The sequence below is a fragment of the Nematostella vectensis genome, chromosome 5, assembly GCF_932526225.1.
Source record: "Nematostella vectensis chromosome 5, jaNemVect1.1, whole genome shotgun sequence".
Classification (NCBI taxonomy): domain Eukaryota; kingdom Metazoa; phylum Cnidaria; class Anthozoa; order Actiniaria; family Edwardsiidae; genus Nematostella; species Nematostella vectensis.
Window position 1 is genome coordinate 5,207,699 of NC_064038.1, and position 14,975 is coordinate 5,222,673.

Here is a 14,975-nt window from a genome sequence, read left to right on the forward strand (position 1 = left end):
TTCCCACTAGCTTGTTGGGGAGGCGTGCGTGACACTATGAGTGGCTGTTAAGCAGCGTTGGTCTGGCCCAAGTTATCACTTGACTTATACAGAAGACTTGACTGGCATTTCTTGACTTTTTTGTGTTTTTCCCGTTTCTTGTAGGCGGCTTCACGCTGTGCAGAGGGAACAGTAAAGCTCGATCCTGGCACTGCTGGGGTAAGAATTGTCGACAGTGTTTTCGAGCCTAATGAAAGTATTGAGGTTGGCCCTGTCAGCCGCCACTTCATCCTGGCATAGTTATGGGGAACATTAAAAAGGCAGTAGCCGCAACTTCATCCTAGCATAGTTAGGGGGAACATTATAAAAGCAGAAGCCACCATTTCATCCTAGCATAGTTATGGGGAACATTAAAAAGGCAGTAGCCGCAACTTCTTCATCCTAGCATAGTTAGGGGGAACATTAAAAAGGCAGAAGCCGCCTATTCATCCTGGCATAGTCACGGGGAACATTAAAAAGGCAGAAGCCGCCTATTCATCCTGGCAAAGTTATGGGGAACATTAAAAAGGCAGTAGCCGCCTATTCATCCTGGCATAGTTATGGGGAACATTAAAAAGGCAGAAGCCGCCTATTCATCCTGGCAAAGTTATGGGGAACATTAAAAAGGCAGTAGCCGCCTATTCATCCTGGCATAGTTATAGGAAGCATTAAAAAGGCAGTAGCCGCCACTTTATCCTAGCATAGTTATAGGGAACATTAAAAAGGCAGAAGTTAGTATGATTTCACTCTGGGTGCCAGAGGCTAAGCTTGTCTAGCTTTCCAACACATGCTGTAGCTACCCTCGCTCATTGCACCTTTTTAGTGGAAGGTTTCAAGGTTTATTAAACTAATAACAATACAAATTTATCTGGATTTGCTTGCAGGTAGCTAAGGCTATTCGAGGCCAACAGAGCTTTACATCATTACACCAGTTACATTACAATATAAAAGACAATAATGCAGCATCTTTGATCATCTGCTCAGAGCGAGATACTCTGTCACTTTGACAAATTTCATAGATGTTTCACAAATCTTTGTTTCATCAAACTTCATGTAGCCCATCAATATGGTTAGGGTAATTGTCAGTGTCTAGGACACACTATATTGATGGCTACATGAAGTTCCAACCTTTTTCCACAGACAAACCGCACTTTATATCCTGCGAGTATCTTGGGTTCAGGCACATTACCCACCACAAGCGACCCGCCACTCGACGCTTCAAATCTAACGTCGCGTTCAACGTACGCTCTGCGTGCTTCCCAGAAGGCTCTGCGCATGTACCCTGGACACTTGACCAACTGGGCTGTTTTTGTGTCTGCTGTAACTGCCAATGGTATTGCAGTGGAGAGCGTGACTAGAGAGAAAGGTTTACACCGCCTTGCTCTGAAGCTATCAAGATATGTCAGTTCTAAAGGTACCATAGACCCGCGGGTTTGTCGTTCGACCTTCTTTAGAAGCAGATTAACCGGCAGACGTAGGGACAGGGAATTCAAAAGGTTGGAGTATTATGTTGAACTTTTCCCTAAAAACTGTGTGAGTGATTTCGCCGACATTCGCTACGTCTGAGCGACTCTTTTTCTTTAGACGCAGACCACGTCACATTCATGCAATGTTTATATTTACAAATAACTATTCCAAATAACTTTGCATTCGGAAATTGTATCGTAACCCGAAGCGCTTCATGGGTGTAAATAAATGGCTGAATCCTATTATCTGAAAGCCATGCAAATATTCACAGGAGCATGAACAAGAATTTTATGGTTTTGAAGCCTGGGAATATTTTTATTTACGCTTATTTACTCATTTATTTGATACCCACGAAGCACTGCGGGTTACGATTCATGGAACTCTTGAGTGCAACCTTATTTAAAATAGGCGTATATTAGACAGATTTATTACACTATATATATATAGTGTTAGTTTGAGAAAAATACAAACTACATAGGTTTCCCTACAGGTCTGTTTCGTGGTTGCCCACTCATCAGGGGATTTAATGAGAATATTCCTACCATCGTATATATACTATTAACATTGAAATTTACATAATAATAGACTGATAGTTTTAGCTAAGGCGGTAAGAGGAACAATAGCGAGTTACATTAAATATGCGGGGCGAAAACTAACAGTGCGGAACGTGTGAAAAATTGATAGCGCGAAAATTTAACGGTGACGGGATTAACAGTTCTAATTGTTTCGTAGCAGGGCTTTGTTTCTGTGGCGGCACGAGGACACGAGTTCATTGCGTTTATTTAGAGTTGATAGTTTGGGTTGGCAGATGATCGTCAGCTTTTCCTTGAGGCAGAGGTTGCAACGCTTAGTGGTACTGTTGTAGGCGGAGTGGGAAGAAAGAATGCGCCATGAAATAAAGTACTCAATCATGTTGTCCTTGAGAGTCCAGACGTGTTTGCTGAGTTCGGTGGAGTTTCTGTGTTTGGCGTGTCGGAATGATGCGGTGTGGTTTCTGTACCTGGTCTTAAAGCTGTTTTCAGTGAGCCCGACGTATGTTTCCGAGGTGTTGTTGTCTTTTCGAGTTACGGTAGCTTGGTAGATAACGGATGTCTGTAGGCAGTTTCCGTCTAGAGGGCAGGTGTCTTTCTGTCGGCAGTTGCATGTCTTGTTGTTGGTAGTGGTAGGGGCGGAGCTGGTGATCTCGGTAGCCGACGATGCGGTGATGATGTGCTTGTTGTGGTTGTCGATGATCTGTTTGGTGTTGTTCATGCAGCTGTAACTGATTTTGATGGTGTTTCTGTTGAAGATTTTACGGAGGTGGTTGTCTTTCGGGAAGTGCTTGTCTATCAGGGTGAGGAATCTGTGGCCGATGTTGATGCTGGTGTTCTTGCTGAAGGGCGGGTTGTACCATAGGATGTTGTTGCGTTTGCGGGTTTTATGGTTGGTTACGGTGTTGGGTTCGTAGCGTAGCGTGTAGTTGTATCCGCTATCGTCGAGTGCTTTCTGGTAAGGTGGCGCGGTCTGGTCAAAGGAGGCTTGGTCTGAAGATAGGGCAGATAGGCGTCTGTTGATACCAGCAGGGATGTTCTTGGTGATGGAGGGCGGGTGGTTGCTCTCACGGTGGACATATTGTAGCGAGGAGTTCGGCTTTGTATAAGGCTGGTGTGCATTACGTTTTAGGTCAAGGGTGACGTCTAGGAAATTGACAACTTGTTTGTTTGCCTCAATGGTGATTCGGAGTCCGTTGTTGTTGAAGATGCGGCATAGTTCCTTTTTTAGGTTTTCGGTGGCTCTGGGTGTGGCGTTGGTGATGGCTAGTCCGTCGTCGCGGTAGAGTCCTACGTTCATATTGAGGTCCTGAAGTTGGGAGAGAAGGAAGTTGCCTACAAGTTCACAGGTTTCTGCGCCATCGAAGCTCCCCATATATATATATATATATATAGGAAGACCATTCGAACGGCCAGACGGATTGGCAGACACACGAGTGAACAGATAAACGGACAAACAGACACATAGACATACAGATGATGGAATAAACCAATGGAAAGAGGGATGGATCGAGAAACGGAAGAATGTGGAGAACCACTTTGACCTTATTCCCTCTCTTCATTTAGCTTCTCAAGAAAAAGATGATCTCCTACAGAGCCTCGGTACCAGGCCCTCAGGGTCACACGCGTCGCTTGCTGACGCTGTCTACAAGTGGACCGTGCTTCACACGGGCTACTGCTTGCTGAACTGCGGGCTCACGCAGGAAGCTTTGCAGCACTGTGAACAAGTAGGTGGCGCTTTTTATAGTTTTACTTTTGCAGTCACTTCTTTGCCTCTCAACTTGCTCAGTAGTAATGCGTTTGTGATCTACCAATAATTCCGACTGAAGGTAGGAATTAACAGGAGTCTTCTGTTCTTTCTTTGTAATATTGTTCTGTTATTGTAATATTGTTCTGTTACATATGACAAGTATGTGTATGTACTGTCAATTATAACAATATATATATATATATATATATATCTTCAATTGTACTATTGTATTTCGTTGTGTCTTGTACTATTCCATTTTGTTGTGTCTTAATTCTTGTAGAATTGTCAAGGTATAATTGGACGTTTTCCAGATTCGATTTCCTGTGCGAAAGCGAATCTTTGCCAGGTCCTGGTCTGTTTACAGCCGTTTGACTGCTATTTTGTATTAAATAGCTGAATTCCATGCCCTCGATCCTAGAATATTTTGCTATCGTAAAACGAAAAGTTCAAAAGTTGCAATAGATGGCAACAAACTCACACCTTCCAAAGCCTCTCTTTCGTGCTCAAATTGCAGCTTAGACTGAAGAATTAGTTGAAACAACAGACACTTTCCCATTTAAACCTCAGGTCCTTGCTGCATATAGCGATGTTCCTCAGCTATCAACCGATGTTCACTTCCTCAAGGATCGAGTTTTACTGCAGATGGGGGACTCGCTGGAAACTGGGCTAAACTCGCTCCAGGCCTCCGTGCTGTCGAGTCCACACCACTCTGCGCATGCGTGGGAGGTAGGAAAGCCATAAACGCTGTCTTTGTCAGCCTCAATCAGTTTATCCTAGCAAAATATCCATTTCAATCGGCTAATTTGGAGAAGCTATTGGACTATTTTCTATTGAATTTAGTAAATGAATTATAAAACTGTTTTGGATGGTCATCACAAGATTTCATCCAATGTAATTTAATAATTTCTAAATTGATTAAAATGTCTGAATATCTAGGGCTCTTTGATTAGTAAAAACCGACAATTGATTGTGATAAAAAACTGTGTACCGTATTAGGGGCGCTTATTTAAATTTAATGATACATCTAATATATTGTTTTTCCTTAATAAGAAACGGATGCTGGCCCTCGATACAATTTTCGAGGCTGCTCACACTCACGCTCGTATTAAACAATAGATATTTAAGGGGGAGGGGAAAATACCCGTCAGACTTACCAAAGCATTAGCAACAATACTAAAAAAATATAAATATTGTATAAACATTTTCTAAGGCTAAGGTCAAACGTCGTATTGTAGATGAGCCGTATTCATTGCAAATGCATGCAAATTAAGATCAAACAATCGACTCGATTCGTTTGCATGCGTTTGAATTGAACACGGCGAATGGAAAAAAACGACGTTTAAACTTAGCCTGAGCCTGCCAAAATTCAAAGATCTGATTGTCCATCCATAACAAATTTTTGTGCGGATATGTGGTCAAAGAGGGCTCATAATTATTTCGTTTTCCCAGCTCGTCGCACAAGTTCAGAGCAAACTGGGCGCACCCATGGCGGCTGAGCTGTGCTATCGCCAATGTCTCCAGGCAGGATCTGGCAAAAGGTAAACCCCGTGTCCAGCTTACGGAGGGAACAGTATATTAATATCGTTTTCCCATCACAGATTAACTTTGACTTTTTGAGGGTGTGACATATACTTTTTTAACCCGTTCGGTTTAATTGTTAAAACAAGATACAGTTATTGTTCCGGCATAGATTAGCCAGTATATTGTGTTTGTTGCATCTTTAATAGCTACCGCATAAGGTTACTGTGATTAGGTTACTGTGATTGGCTTTCTGGTTGAACTGTTTTCATATTTCTGCTCCTTGATTGGCTACCCCGTTTAAATGTCCCCGTATCCCTGTACTTTGATTGGCTAACCCTTTGGACTGTTCTCATATCCATGCACTTTGATTGGCCATCCCGTTGAACTGTTCTAGTATCCCTGGCACATTGATTGGCTATCCCGTTGAACTGTTCTGGTTTCTCTACACTTTGATTGGCCATCTGGTTGACTTGGACTGTTGTATCGTATCCCTACACTTTGATTGGCTAACTCTTTTGACTGTTCTCGTATCACTGCACTTTGATTGGCCATCTGGTTGGGCTGTTTTAGTATCCCTGCACATTGATTGGCTATCCCGTTGAACTGTTCTCGTATCCCTACACTTTGATTGGCTAATCCGTATAACTATTCCTGCACTGTTAGTTTCAGAGAGTAGTTTTAACTCCAAAAAGGGAGTAAAAAAACGAGGTACAAATGACTCCCTTTTTGGAGTAATTTTTTACTCCCTTTTTTCTACTCCCTCAAGGGAGTAGATTTTACCCCTGTAGGGGAGTAACTAAAGGGAGTGATTTACTAGGTTGCTTGCTATTACTCCATTAAAGGAGTACAATTTACCCTCAAAATGGAGTTATTTTTTACTCCTTTTTTTCCTACTCTCTCAGGGAGTAGATTTTACCCACTTTAGGGGGTAGCTAAGTGGAGTAATTTACTAGGTTGCTTAGAGTTACTCCATTAAAAGAGTACAATTCACCCTCAAAATGGGAGTCAATTTTTACTCCCTATTTTGTTATTTCCCCCTACTAATTGGGTAACTAAACTCTATAACAACTTTAACAGCTTTTGAACATTACCCTTTTTGGCGTCATTACGGTTTTCCAAAAGAACTGCCTCCTCCTCCATCTTTGTATATTCAGATAAGAAGCTAGAAACCTAATGCCTCTATATGCACCATTTAAATTTGAACCTGGTAGGCTAGCTTGAAAAGATAACTAGGTTCTTCATATGCAGGGTTTACTGTGATCAGAATATACGGACAAAAACCAACTACAGTAACATTAGATATTCAAAATAAATATCTGGACAAATTTTAGGTGCAAGACTGATTACTAGGTTTTTACTAAGCTAAGTTATTCAATTTTGTGCTTCAAGTAACAGTTTATAAAGCATAGGCGCTTTAGATGTAAGTACAGTGATTAGTGAATAACTTAAGTTTACAAAGTTTTTATTCGTTTCTTGCGATTTACGCATTGATACATTCCTTATACCTCAAACTTCTTTCTTTTCTGGCTTTCAACTCGAGCACATTTTACTATCTCTATCATAATGTCCTGCGAAGATAATAAAAGAAACACATAAAAAGGTAGTATTGCTAAATGGAAGATAACAAAGAATCACAAAACATATCAGTCTAGTTCGAGAAATCCGCTCACGAACGATGATTTGATGCTGAAGTTGGTCGCAAAAATCACATTTAGTATTGAACCTATCACATTATAAAGCCCATTACACACTAACCTTTAACTTCAATCCATGTTCTGCCATCAAATCCTCAAAAAAGGTGGATTACGCGTAGAAAAGACGGGAATAAACGGCTATCTGTTTGGAGGTTATGATAATGGTTTCGTTCGACCGTTATGATTTTGCGCCTTGGGCCCAAGCCCCTCTCGGCCATAAAGCGAGGGACGCCCGGTACATTTTGGTTTTACGGGCCCTGTTGAGCCGTCTTCTATCTGCAAAGCGGGACTTCTTTTTTTTTACAATCTCAAGTAGCATTTCTATTAGAAACAATATATATTATTTTATAATGTTCAAATCGGATCTAAGAATTTTATACAGTTATCACCCGACCTATCTTTCTTTTAAATGCAGTACTAATTATTCTGAGCGAATTTTGAAAGTACACCACATAAAACTCATGTTCGAGTCCTGCTAAAATTACTCCCAGAAAAGAGTACTTTTTACTCCATTATTTGACCAACAAGAGTGAAAATTACGCTTTTTCTAATAAACATTCGATACTAATTCTCAGCAGAGTAAGACTTACTCCGTTAAGGGAGTAAACAAAAAAATTACTCCTCAGTGGAGTAGTTTTTACTCCAATAAAAGAGTTCAAATTACTCCTTTAAAAGTACTCCATCGCAAAGAGTAGTTTTTACTCTCTGAGTGGAGTAAAAATAACTCCCTGAAACTAACAGTGTGTGTCCCTTCCCTGTATCTTTAATCTTCTGCCACATGACCAGATCAACAAGTTGGCGCCTAGTCCCCCTTATTCGACTGGCTCTCCTCGCTCTGCAACAAATCCAGGTGGGTTAACCTTATTTTAAGGTAAAAAGTAAAGTCTCAACTCTGACTCCGGCCTCCAAAGCAGCCGCTCTGAACTTTGAAATAAATAGCACTAACTCAATCGCTTTACTAACAATAGTCAGAGGAGTCAAGTTAGCTTACGAATTTTACAAAGGTCTGGAAACATTCAAGTACCACAGATCACTCGTGTCCTATACTTTTATCTCAGGCTAACGAGGCTAACCGTGAGCGATGGGAGGCACTGTGTACCGAGGCGTCGACCGAGGTAAGTGCTATTTGCTGTCTGGGTCTGGGTCTAGATAACTCTCAATTCCTTTTGATAGAAGACGCAAAAGTATGTAATGTGTGATTCGAACAAAGGTCTTCCCACACTGAGAAATTTTATCTGTTAGGCTCAATACAGAGCTTGTATAAAGCATTCCAATTGTAAGGATGGGGGAGGGGTGATTCGCTGCGTTGGGGAGAGAATTGCACAACACACCTATTTCGATAAGCAGCGATGATCGATTTACCCATGCACCATATTGTATAGCCTACAGTGTATATTTTGTGCTTTTGAGCGATGTGAAGCATCACAAGATATCAAAAGAATCAAAATCGCACAATTAATTTCTAGGTAATGACCCAACTAAGGTTATTTTCGTAGGCATAATGGATTTCTTGCTACGATACACGCTCCGGCAGCTCAGTGTCTGTTGAATTTGAGTTCAATTGGTTAACATGTAAGGCGATCTCAATATTTTTCTAAACTTTTCAGGTTCTGAAACTCGACCCAAGTTGCACTGCAGCCAGACTTATCCAGGCAGTTGCACAGTGTATTCTTGGAAACACCAGGTGCGAATGTAACGCGTCCATATATCCATTTTGCAAACGACTTTCAGACATTAAACCGAGACCCTAAGCAAGCTCCACTAGTTTCCACAGGAACCTCTGACAGTGGGAAATAAAGAACAAAAGAGGGGATTTGGGCTTCCTGTGTTTCGAGTTCTCTGGGAAGAAATGGGAAAGAAAAATCACAGCTGAACTTAATCAAAGCTGACATTAGTCTCATACTAACAGGCATTTTAAGAGCCCTCTTAAGGCACACCTCTGAAATTTAGGCATCTTGCTTTATTTCAAAAATTCAAAATTCAAATTTCAAAATTCAATAGGGAACGTCACTGCAGCTTCCCCAAAATCAGCCGTTGGAAATGGATGCTTTCTCTCACTTGCCCTGTGGATTAGTTAAAACATGCTACGGTTTAAATGTAACCAATGCGCTCTGCTTGTTTAGATTTCTACTAATGTGTACCCTTTTGTTGTTTGCAGATCAGCCAGGCGTTCCTTGCAGTGTGTTTGCGACACGAAATCTGCCGCGTCACTAGTGGCCCGATACTGGCTCCTTCAGCTTCCGTCTAAATAAGGAATTAGTCAGAATAGTGGAATCCTTTTTAAGGTTTTACACGTCAAACTGTATTTTTTTCTTATTTCTAGGCATGTTTATAGGCAAGACTTATTTTATAAAATGATAAAAAAGCAGGGGCTTAATTCGTGACAACCGGAAACTATAGCCAAAAGTCATGCAACAAATTTATATTTACCATCAACGTGAAAAATGGGACGATATCTTATAACATGCTCGCCGCTTATCAATTCTCCTTACACATTCAGTAGAGTCAGGCTAAATTTATATTTTAGTAAGTAAAAAAGGTGCTGTAGAGTTCCATTAACTAAAACTCAAAATATATAGCTACTCATATTCTCATCTGATTCATGGGAAAGTTTATATTTTCAAACTGTGAATAACAAAATTCCAAGTACCTTAAAGGTTTTCATCCGTTCCCAATGTTTGTACAGCTTTGATGTGCCTTTGTAAAACTAAACGGTATTATCACTTGTAAATGGTGTTTTCTCAACAAAACACTTGACTTTGTAAACATTCGCCACAAAAACTCATCAACCTAGATTATATCATGAGCTTAGCAAAGTGTCACATGATTTTACCCTTGGTCCCGTTTAATTGATGCTGTGAGATAAGGGGACATCGATTTAGACAGAGAACAGCAAAGATAGAGAAACATGTCGCTATTCTGCATAGTCAATGAAGTAAAGCGCGCTGACACTCGAACCCTCGAATGAAACGAGAAACAGTTCGAGTGAGCAGGGAGTTCGAGTTATCCGAATAGAAATGACTGAAAAAATAGTACCTAGCGAACTAAGAGTTCGCAGTTCGAGTTAGCGGGGATGTCGAGTTATCAAATGGAAATGACTGAAAAGTAGTTCCTAGGGAACTTGGAGTCAGTTCAAATTATAGGGTATGCCGAGTTATCAAATAAAAACTTGGAGTCAATCCTATTTAGCGCAAAGCTCGAGTTCGAATAATCGGAGTCCCACTACATATTTAAAAGTAGGTGAAAGGGGGTTTGGCCACAATATTTGTGTTCGTCCTTAGGGTTTCATTCATGGTGGTGCTTTACAGGATAAGTTTTGTTAGTTCTTCCGAAAACTAACTTTTATGTGAGTATTTATTTAAAAATGCGTAACACGAGGGAATGTTTCAAATAAGCTTATTTCACATCAAATAAGGCAAAGAATTCCTTCAAGTACTTAGCGAATGATAATTAACAAAATATCAAATGCGACATTTTAAATTTTGAAGCGACTTTTTGTAAGTGTCATTGAAATTTGAAGATTTTGTCCCAGCCTTCGTAAACGATGCTTCATAAACGAAGTCAGCGAAAATGCCAGTCTTGGAAGCGTGCACTTCAGCCTCTTGGTATTAGTGTTTTGAAAAGGAAAAATCAGTCCGGAATGCAATACAGGCGGCCATTGTACGAAAACGTGGCTTCTCCCTCAGTATCTCTTCGCGGAGCATACGGTTTTTCCGTCATCTCCAAATGGGTTAAATACATGTCTAGTCCATCACAGCTTTATCCCTTGATTCCTATTAAATATATGCCTCTTAATAACCGAAAGATCAGTAAGGTGTTTATTACACGGCGTTTTGAGAGAGTTTCGTCTCTACGGGGGAATACACTGCCCGCCAATCAACCAATCAGGGAGCGCGTAAGCTGTATGATGAAACTGAATATGATACTTTACTAAAGTTTGAGAAAACTCGGTTCATAGAAAAATAATCTCATGAGATAAGATAGCACTAAAAAAGAAAACCGACTTTAAAAATGTTTTAAAACGGTAATAGATCAGATATCAACATTTCCTGAAGTGCTCTGAGCCATTTTAGTTATTACTTGAAACACGATCATCGACAGTCAAGCAAAGACTAATATATAGATTTAGGCACTGCCTAAAAGCGGAGCCAGCATAAACACCTTTTGAGTTGACTGATCAAAGGTATTATTGGGGAATCTAGGATCCTGCTCTCTACTGAGATTTATTTATTGTACCAACCAAATGGATCCAGGCCTTATTCAATAATTTAAATTATACAGTACATCAAAGTTAACAAACACAATTCCTGGTGTGGATATGGCTGTCAAAGTTGTCAAGAGTCTAATGGTAAATTCTTATGTCCCATCATAGAAGTTCCATTATGAATATCTTTTTTTTAATCAAAACAATACTCCCACAAGCTTTGCCCTTGTGCAGAACATGTCATGGATGTAACAGCATTCCAAAGATTCAAAATAATATATTTAGACTGTTTAGATGCCATACTGTGATTTTTATGTATTGATTTAGTGGCGATTCTCTCCTTCATTGGACCGAATATTCAGAAAAATGTCTGGAAATTAAAATCCAAAAACATATATCCTTTCATGCATTACATATTGGTGCACCCCCCTTTACCATATAGTAGCCTTGTTGTTGATGGCCTACTCCCAAATGAATGCAATGAAGAAAAAACAGATTGAAAATGCTAACTTCTAATTTCAAACCAAAACCCTTTCATTGATCTATGTTTGGGGTAGAGAGGAATCAAAGAATATCAATTGACTAAAAAATAATCGACGGGAGAGGAGATATAAAGTGAATTGGCTCAACTTGAAAGGTTTGGTGAAAAAAATATAACAGTAATGAAAATAATTTGATTGAGCATTTCTTGACATTTCCCCTTTCCCATTATCTTAACCCTTTCACCACCACAGGCCTCTAAAGAGGCCATGTCTATGCTATCCAAGCTATGTGAACAGAATTCTATTATTGAAAAAGAACAAGGTTGTTGCTAGTGTTATAAAGTTTAAGTATCTTGCCCTAAAAAACCCTTCCCCTTAATAAAAGTTCCATTAATGTACATTTGTAAAGCTACATTCTGACAAGCTTTGTTCTTGCGAAGAACAATGGATGAAACAGGATTTCAAAGATGGAATATAGTGTCAGACACAATTTTAGATAAGATGCAATGCTGAAGTTTCAATGTACCATTTTAAGTGGTGATTTTCCATCCCCATGGGAATTAATATCTACAAATATACATCCAGTAATGCATTATATTTTGGTGTTTTGAGAAACCCTGGATCTAGCTATTCCAATGAAATAAATCTAAACATCTAAAATAAATGTAATGGGCAAGGGACTTGGAAAGAAAATCCTAAAAAGAAAATATAAGTGAAAGTAATAAATGAAAATTTCTAATTTAAAAATCAAATCTGTTCATTAATTTATTTTTGGTGTAGAGGGGAAATAGCAAAGAGCATCAATTGCATAAAAATAGTCAACAGGGAGAAGAAAAAGGAAGAAATATGACTCTTCCTTAAATGTTTGAAAAGAAAATATAATAACAATAATGTGATAATTATATTCAGTACTTTTCTAAAATATCCCCTTTCCCATTATCTTTAGGTTGATAGAAAACTGTTTTCTTTACAGATTTATTATTTAAAAAGCAAAAGTTTGTTTTTAGTTTTATATTATATAAGTATCTTGTTCTAAAAAAAACCTATGACTGTGTACTGCTGAATCACATAGTAATGAACTAGTCATTTGCGCCCCCTCCCTTATAGTCCCGCAGAAGTCAGGGGTTAATGTGGGGTTTTAGACAACTTTTTAACCAGAATATGTCAAGAGGTGTGGTGGTATTGACTGTTTTTGACTCTTAACTTGGAAACAGGCTTTTATTAAAGTTTAATCCCCCACCCTTCCCTGGGACCATGGGTGTGGGGGTATCAAATGACTAGTTAATAAGAACATCCTACTGTTCTCTTCAAGACATGATTTTTAATTCTCATGTCTTCCAGTCTTTAGCATTCATCTTGGCCCTCAGGTAGTTCCTGGTTCATAAAAGAGTGAAAACAATTATTTATTATTTTTTTCAAAACAATCTTTTTATCAAGCCATTTATAATCTAACTAATTTTCCACAACTATTTGAAAAAAAAAATAAACACATGAGATGCAAGATGCAGACAATAACAACAACACATATTGAAAATAGGGTTTTTTTATCCTTGGTAAGGAAAATTTCTCTTGTAAGTTGAAAAAGCTGCTGTATCTTCTAAGGATATGTATCTTCTTAGGACTAAGAGCACAGGATATAAAGACAAGAAGGGTCTTTTTTAGCAGTATTTGACAAATGCAACACGATATTGGTTAGCCTTTATGAAATATCCCAACACAATCAATCTGCCCTGAAGAAGTCTTATTAAAGACGAATTCCAGTTTTTGTTGTATTGTATTTTATTCAACACAATCAAGAATATAGATAAAACGAAGAATGTCAAAACAAAACCTGTTATGCTCAAATAATTTGATTACTAAGTTAAGTACTCGCATTCTCAAAGTATACAAAAAGGACAACAAAAAGCCTAATAACTGTCATATCCTCAATAGACAATACAAATCGCCGTCCGAAACTCACCTTGCATTGTTTTTTTGGTCGCTTTCTTGTGGTTCTGTTCGCTTTTTAATGTGAACTGTTACTTGCTTAAATTTACTTGCTAAAACCAGATAAATCTTGGCGTGAATGAATGTTAGTAGATCTCCTCTAGTTGACTTTATCCTTAAGTCACAAAATTTGAGGCAAAATAAATAATCATCGCATAATCGACAAGAATTTTTTCCCTTGCTCCGTGCTTGTATTTAGTCGCCATTTCGGGGCCGAGTGGGGCCTGGGAGTCGCGCGGCTGACTGGCTGGCGAGTGACACCACAGGGTACCCGCGCGATGACCACAAAACCAAGTCGCATACCTATACCATATTCTATGCCTATGGGGCTACGCGCGCGGCCTGCGGCCGCGCTTGGCTCCGCTATAAAATGGCACGATAGCTTGCTCCTGAACTGAACTATCACAAGCGGTGAGAGGGTCTTTAAACCTAATGGGCGTGCTAAGGGCAAACAGTAGTAGTACATGGAGACTCGCATAAAACTTAACAGACAATGCAGACTAACGAAACAGTTGAACAGACTTGCTGGTTCATCGTACTGGATCGCGCGTCCGTAGAACTAGCCTACACCAGCTATGTCGTCAACATTGTCCTCAACTGCCTTTTCTCCCCTCCTACGATCCTCCTGAACATTTTGGTCATTCTTGCAATATACCAGACGCCATCTCTTCACTCTGCATCAAACATTCTTATTTGCAGCCTGTCTTTCTCGGATCTCCTCATCGGTCTCGTGACGCAGCCTTTTTACGTGGCGTACAAATTCTCAGAAATCAGTGGCAAATTCGAGGAATTCTGCAACGCAGGGGTGCAAATTGTTGCGCTTGTCTCAAGCTACTTCCTGGCCGGCACATCGTTCTATACTCTTACAGTTATGAGTCTTGACCGATGCCTTGCGTTACACTTAGGACTGCGTTACCGTTTGATTGTCACGCAATGCCGCGTTGTCAGACTGGTGGTGATCCTGTGGGTTTTCGCTGTGTTCACTGGGTTCCTACAGCTGTAGGTAGAAGCAAGGGTGTTTTTCGTGGTGATTACTGCGCTTATGTTGATGTGCCTTGCGACTTTGATCTTGGCTTATTCCAAGGCTTACATTGCACTGAGGACGCACTATCGAAAAATGACTACTCGAAATAAAGCTTGGAACTTACGTGAAAATGTGAGCAACGTCTACACAAGTGGGATGAATTTCGTTGATGTCTCGAATAATACACTGCCTAGAGAAGACCAGGAAGGAAACAACAAAAGGATGATTGAGAACTCAGGCGAGATTTCAAGCGAGAAAAAATATAGTCAGGGAAATCCGCAACAGGTAAAAGAATGTAA

At 39.7% G+C, this 14,975-nt stretch overlaps 2 protein-coding genes and 1 long non-coding RNA gene across 3 annotated transcripts; 2 read left to right on the plus strand and 1 right to left on the minus strand.

Annotated features, from left to right (window-relative positions):
* Positions 1-1,084: 1,084 nt before the first annotated feature.
* Positions 1,085-9,232, plus strand: LOC116616146 (tetratricopeptide repeat protein 37-like). Its single transcript, XM_048727923.1, has 9 exons — positions 1,085-1,093; positions 1,159-1,432; positions 3,582-3,742; positions 4,333-4,491; positions 5,215-5,303; positions 7,767-7,830; positions 8,039-8,095; positions 8,588-8,664; positions 9,139-9,232. The coding sequence occupies exons 1-9, from the start codon at positions 1,085-1,087 to the stop codon at positions 9,230-9,232; spliced, it is 984 nt and encodes a 327-aa protein (XP_048583880.1).
* Positions 6,345-7,265, minus strand: LOC125563194. Its single transcript, XR_007308208.1, has 2 exons — positions 7,042-7,265; positions 6,345-6,854 (listed from the first exon to the last, which is right to left on the minus strand). It is a non-coding gene; the product is annotated as an uncharacterized LOC125563194 (long non-coding RNA).
* A 4,913-nt stretch (positions 9,233-14,145) lies between the features above and the next one.
* On the plus strand, positions 14,146-14,655 carry LOC125563108 (beta-1 adrenergic receptor-like). The gene has a single exon (XM_048727928.1). The coding sequence runs from the start codon at positions 14,146-14,148 to the stop codon at positions 14,653-14,655; it is 510 nt and encodes a 169-aa protein (XP_048583885.1).
* The last annotated feature ends 320 nt before the right edge of the window (positions 14,656-14,975 follow it).

Coding starts and splice junctions, on each gene's coding strand:
- LOC125563108 (XM_048727928.1), top strand. CDS start 14,146: ATGCAGACTAACGAAACAGTTGAACAGACTTGCTGGTTCATCGTACTG.
- LOC116616146 (XM_048727923.1), top strand. Junction 3,743..4,332: donor CTTTGCAGCACTGTGAACAA/GTAGGTGGCGCT, acceptor TTTAAACCTCAG/GTCCTTGCTGCATATAGCGA. Junction 8,096..8,587: donor GTACCGAGGCGTCGACCGAG/GTAAGTGCTATT, acceptor TAAACTTTTCAG/GTTCTGAAACTCGACCCAAG.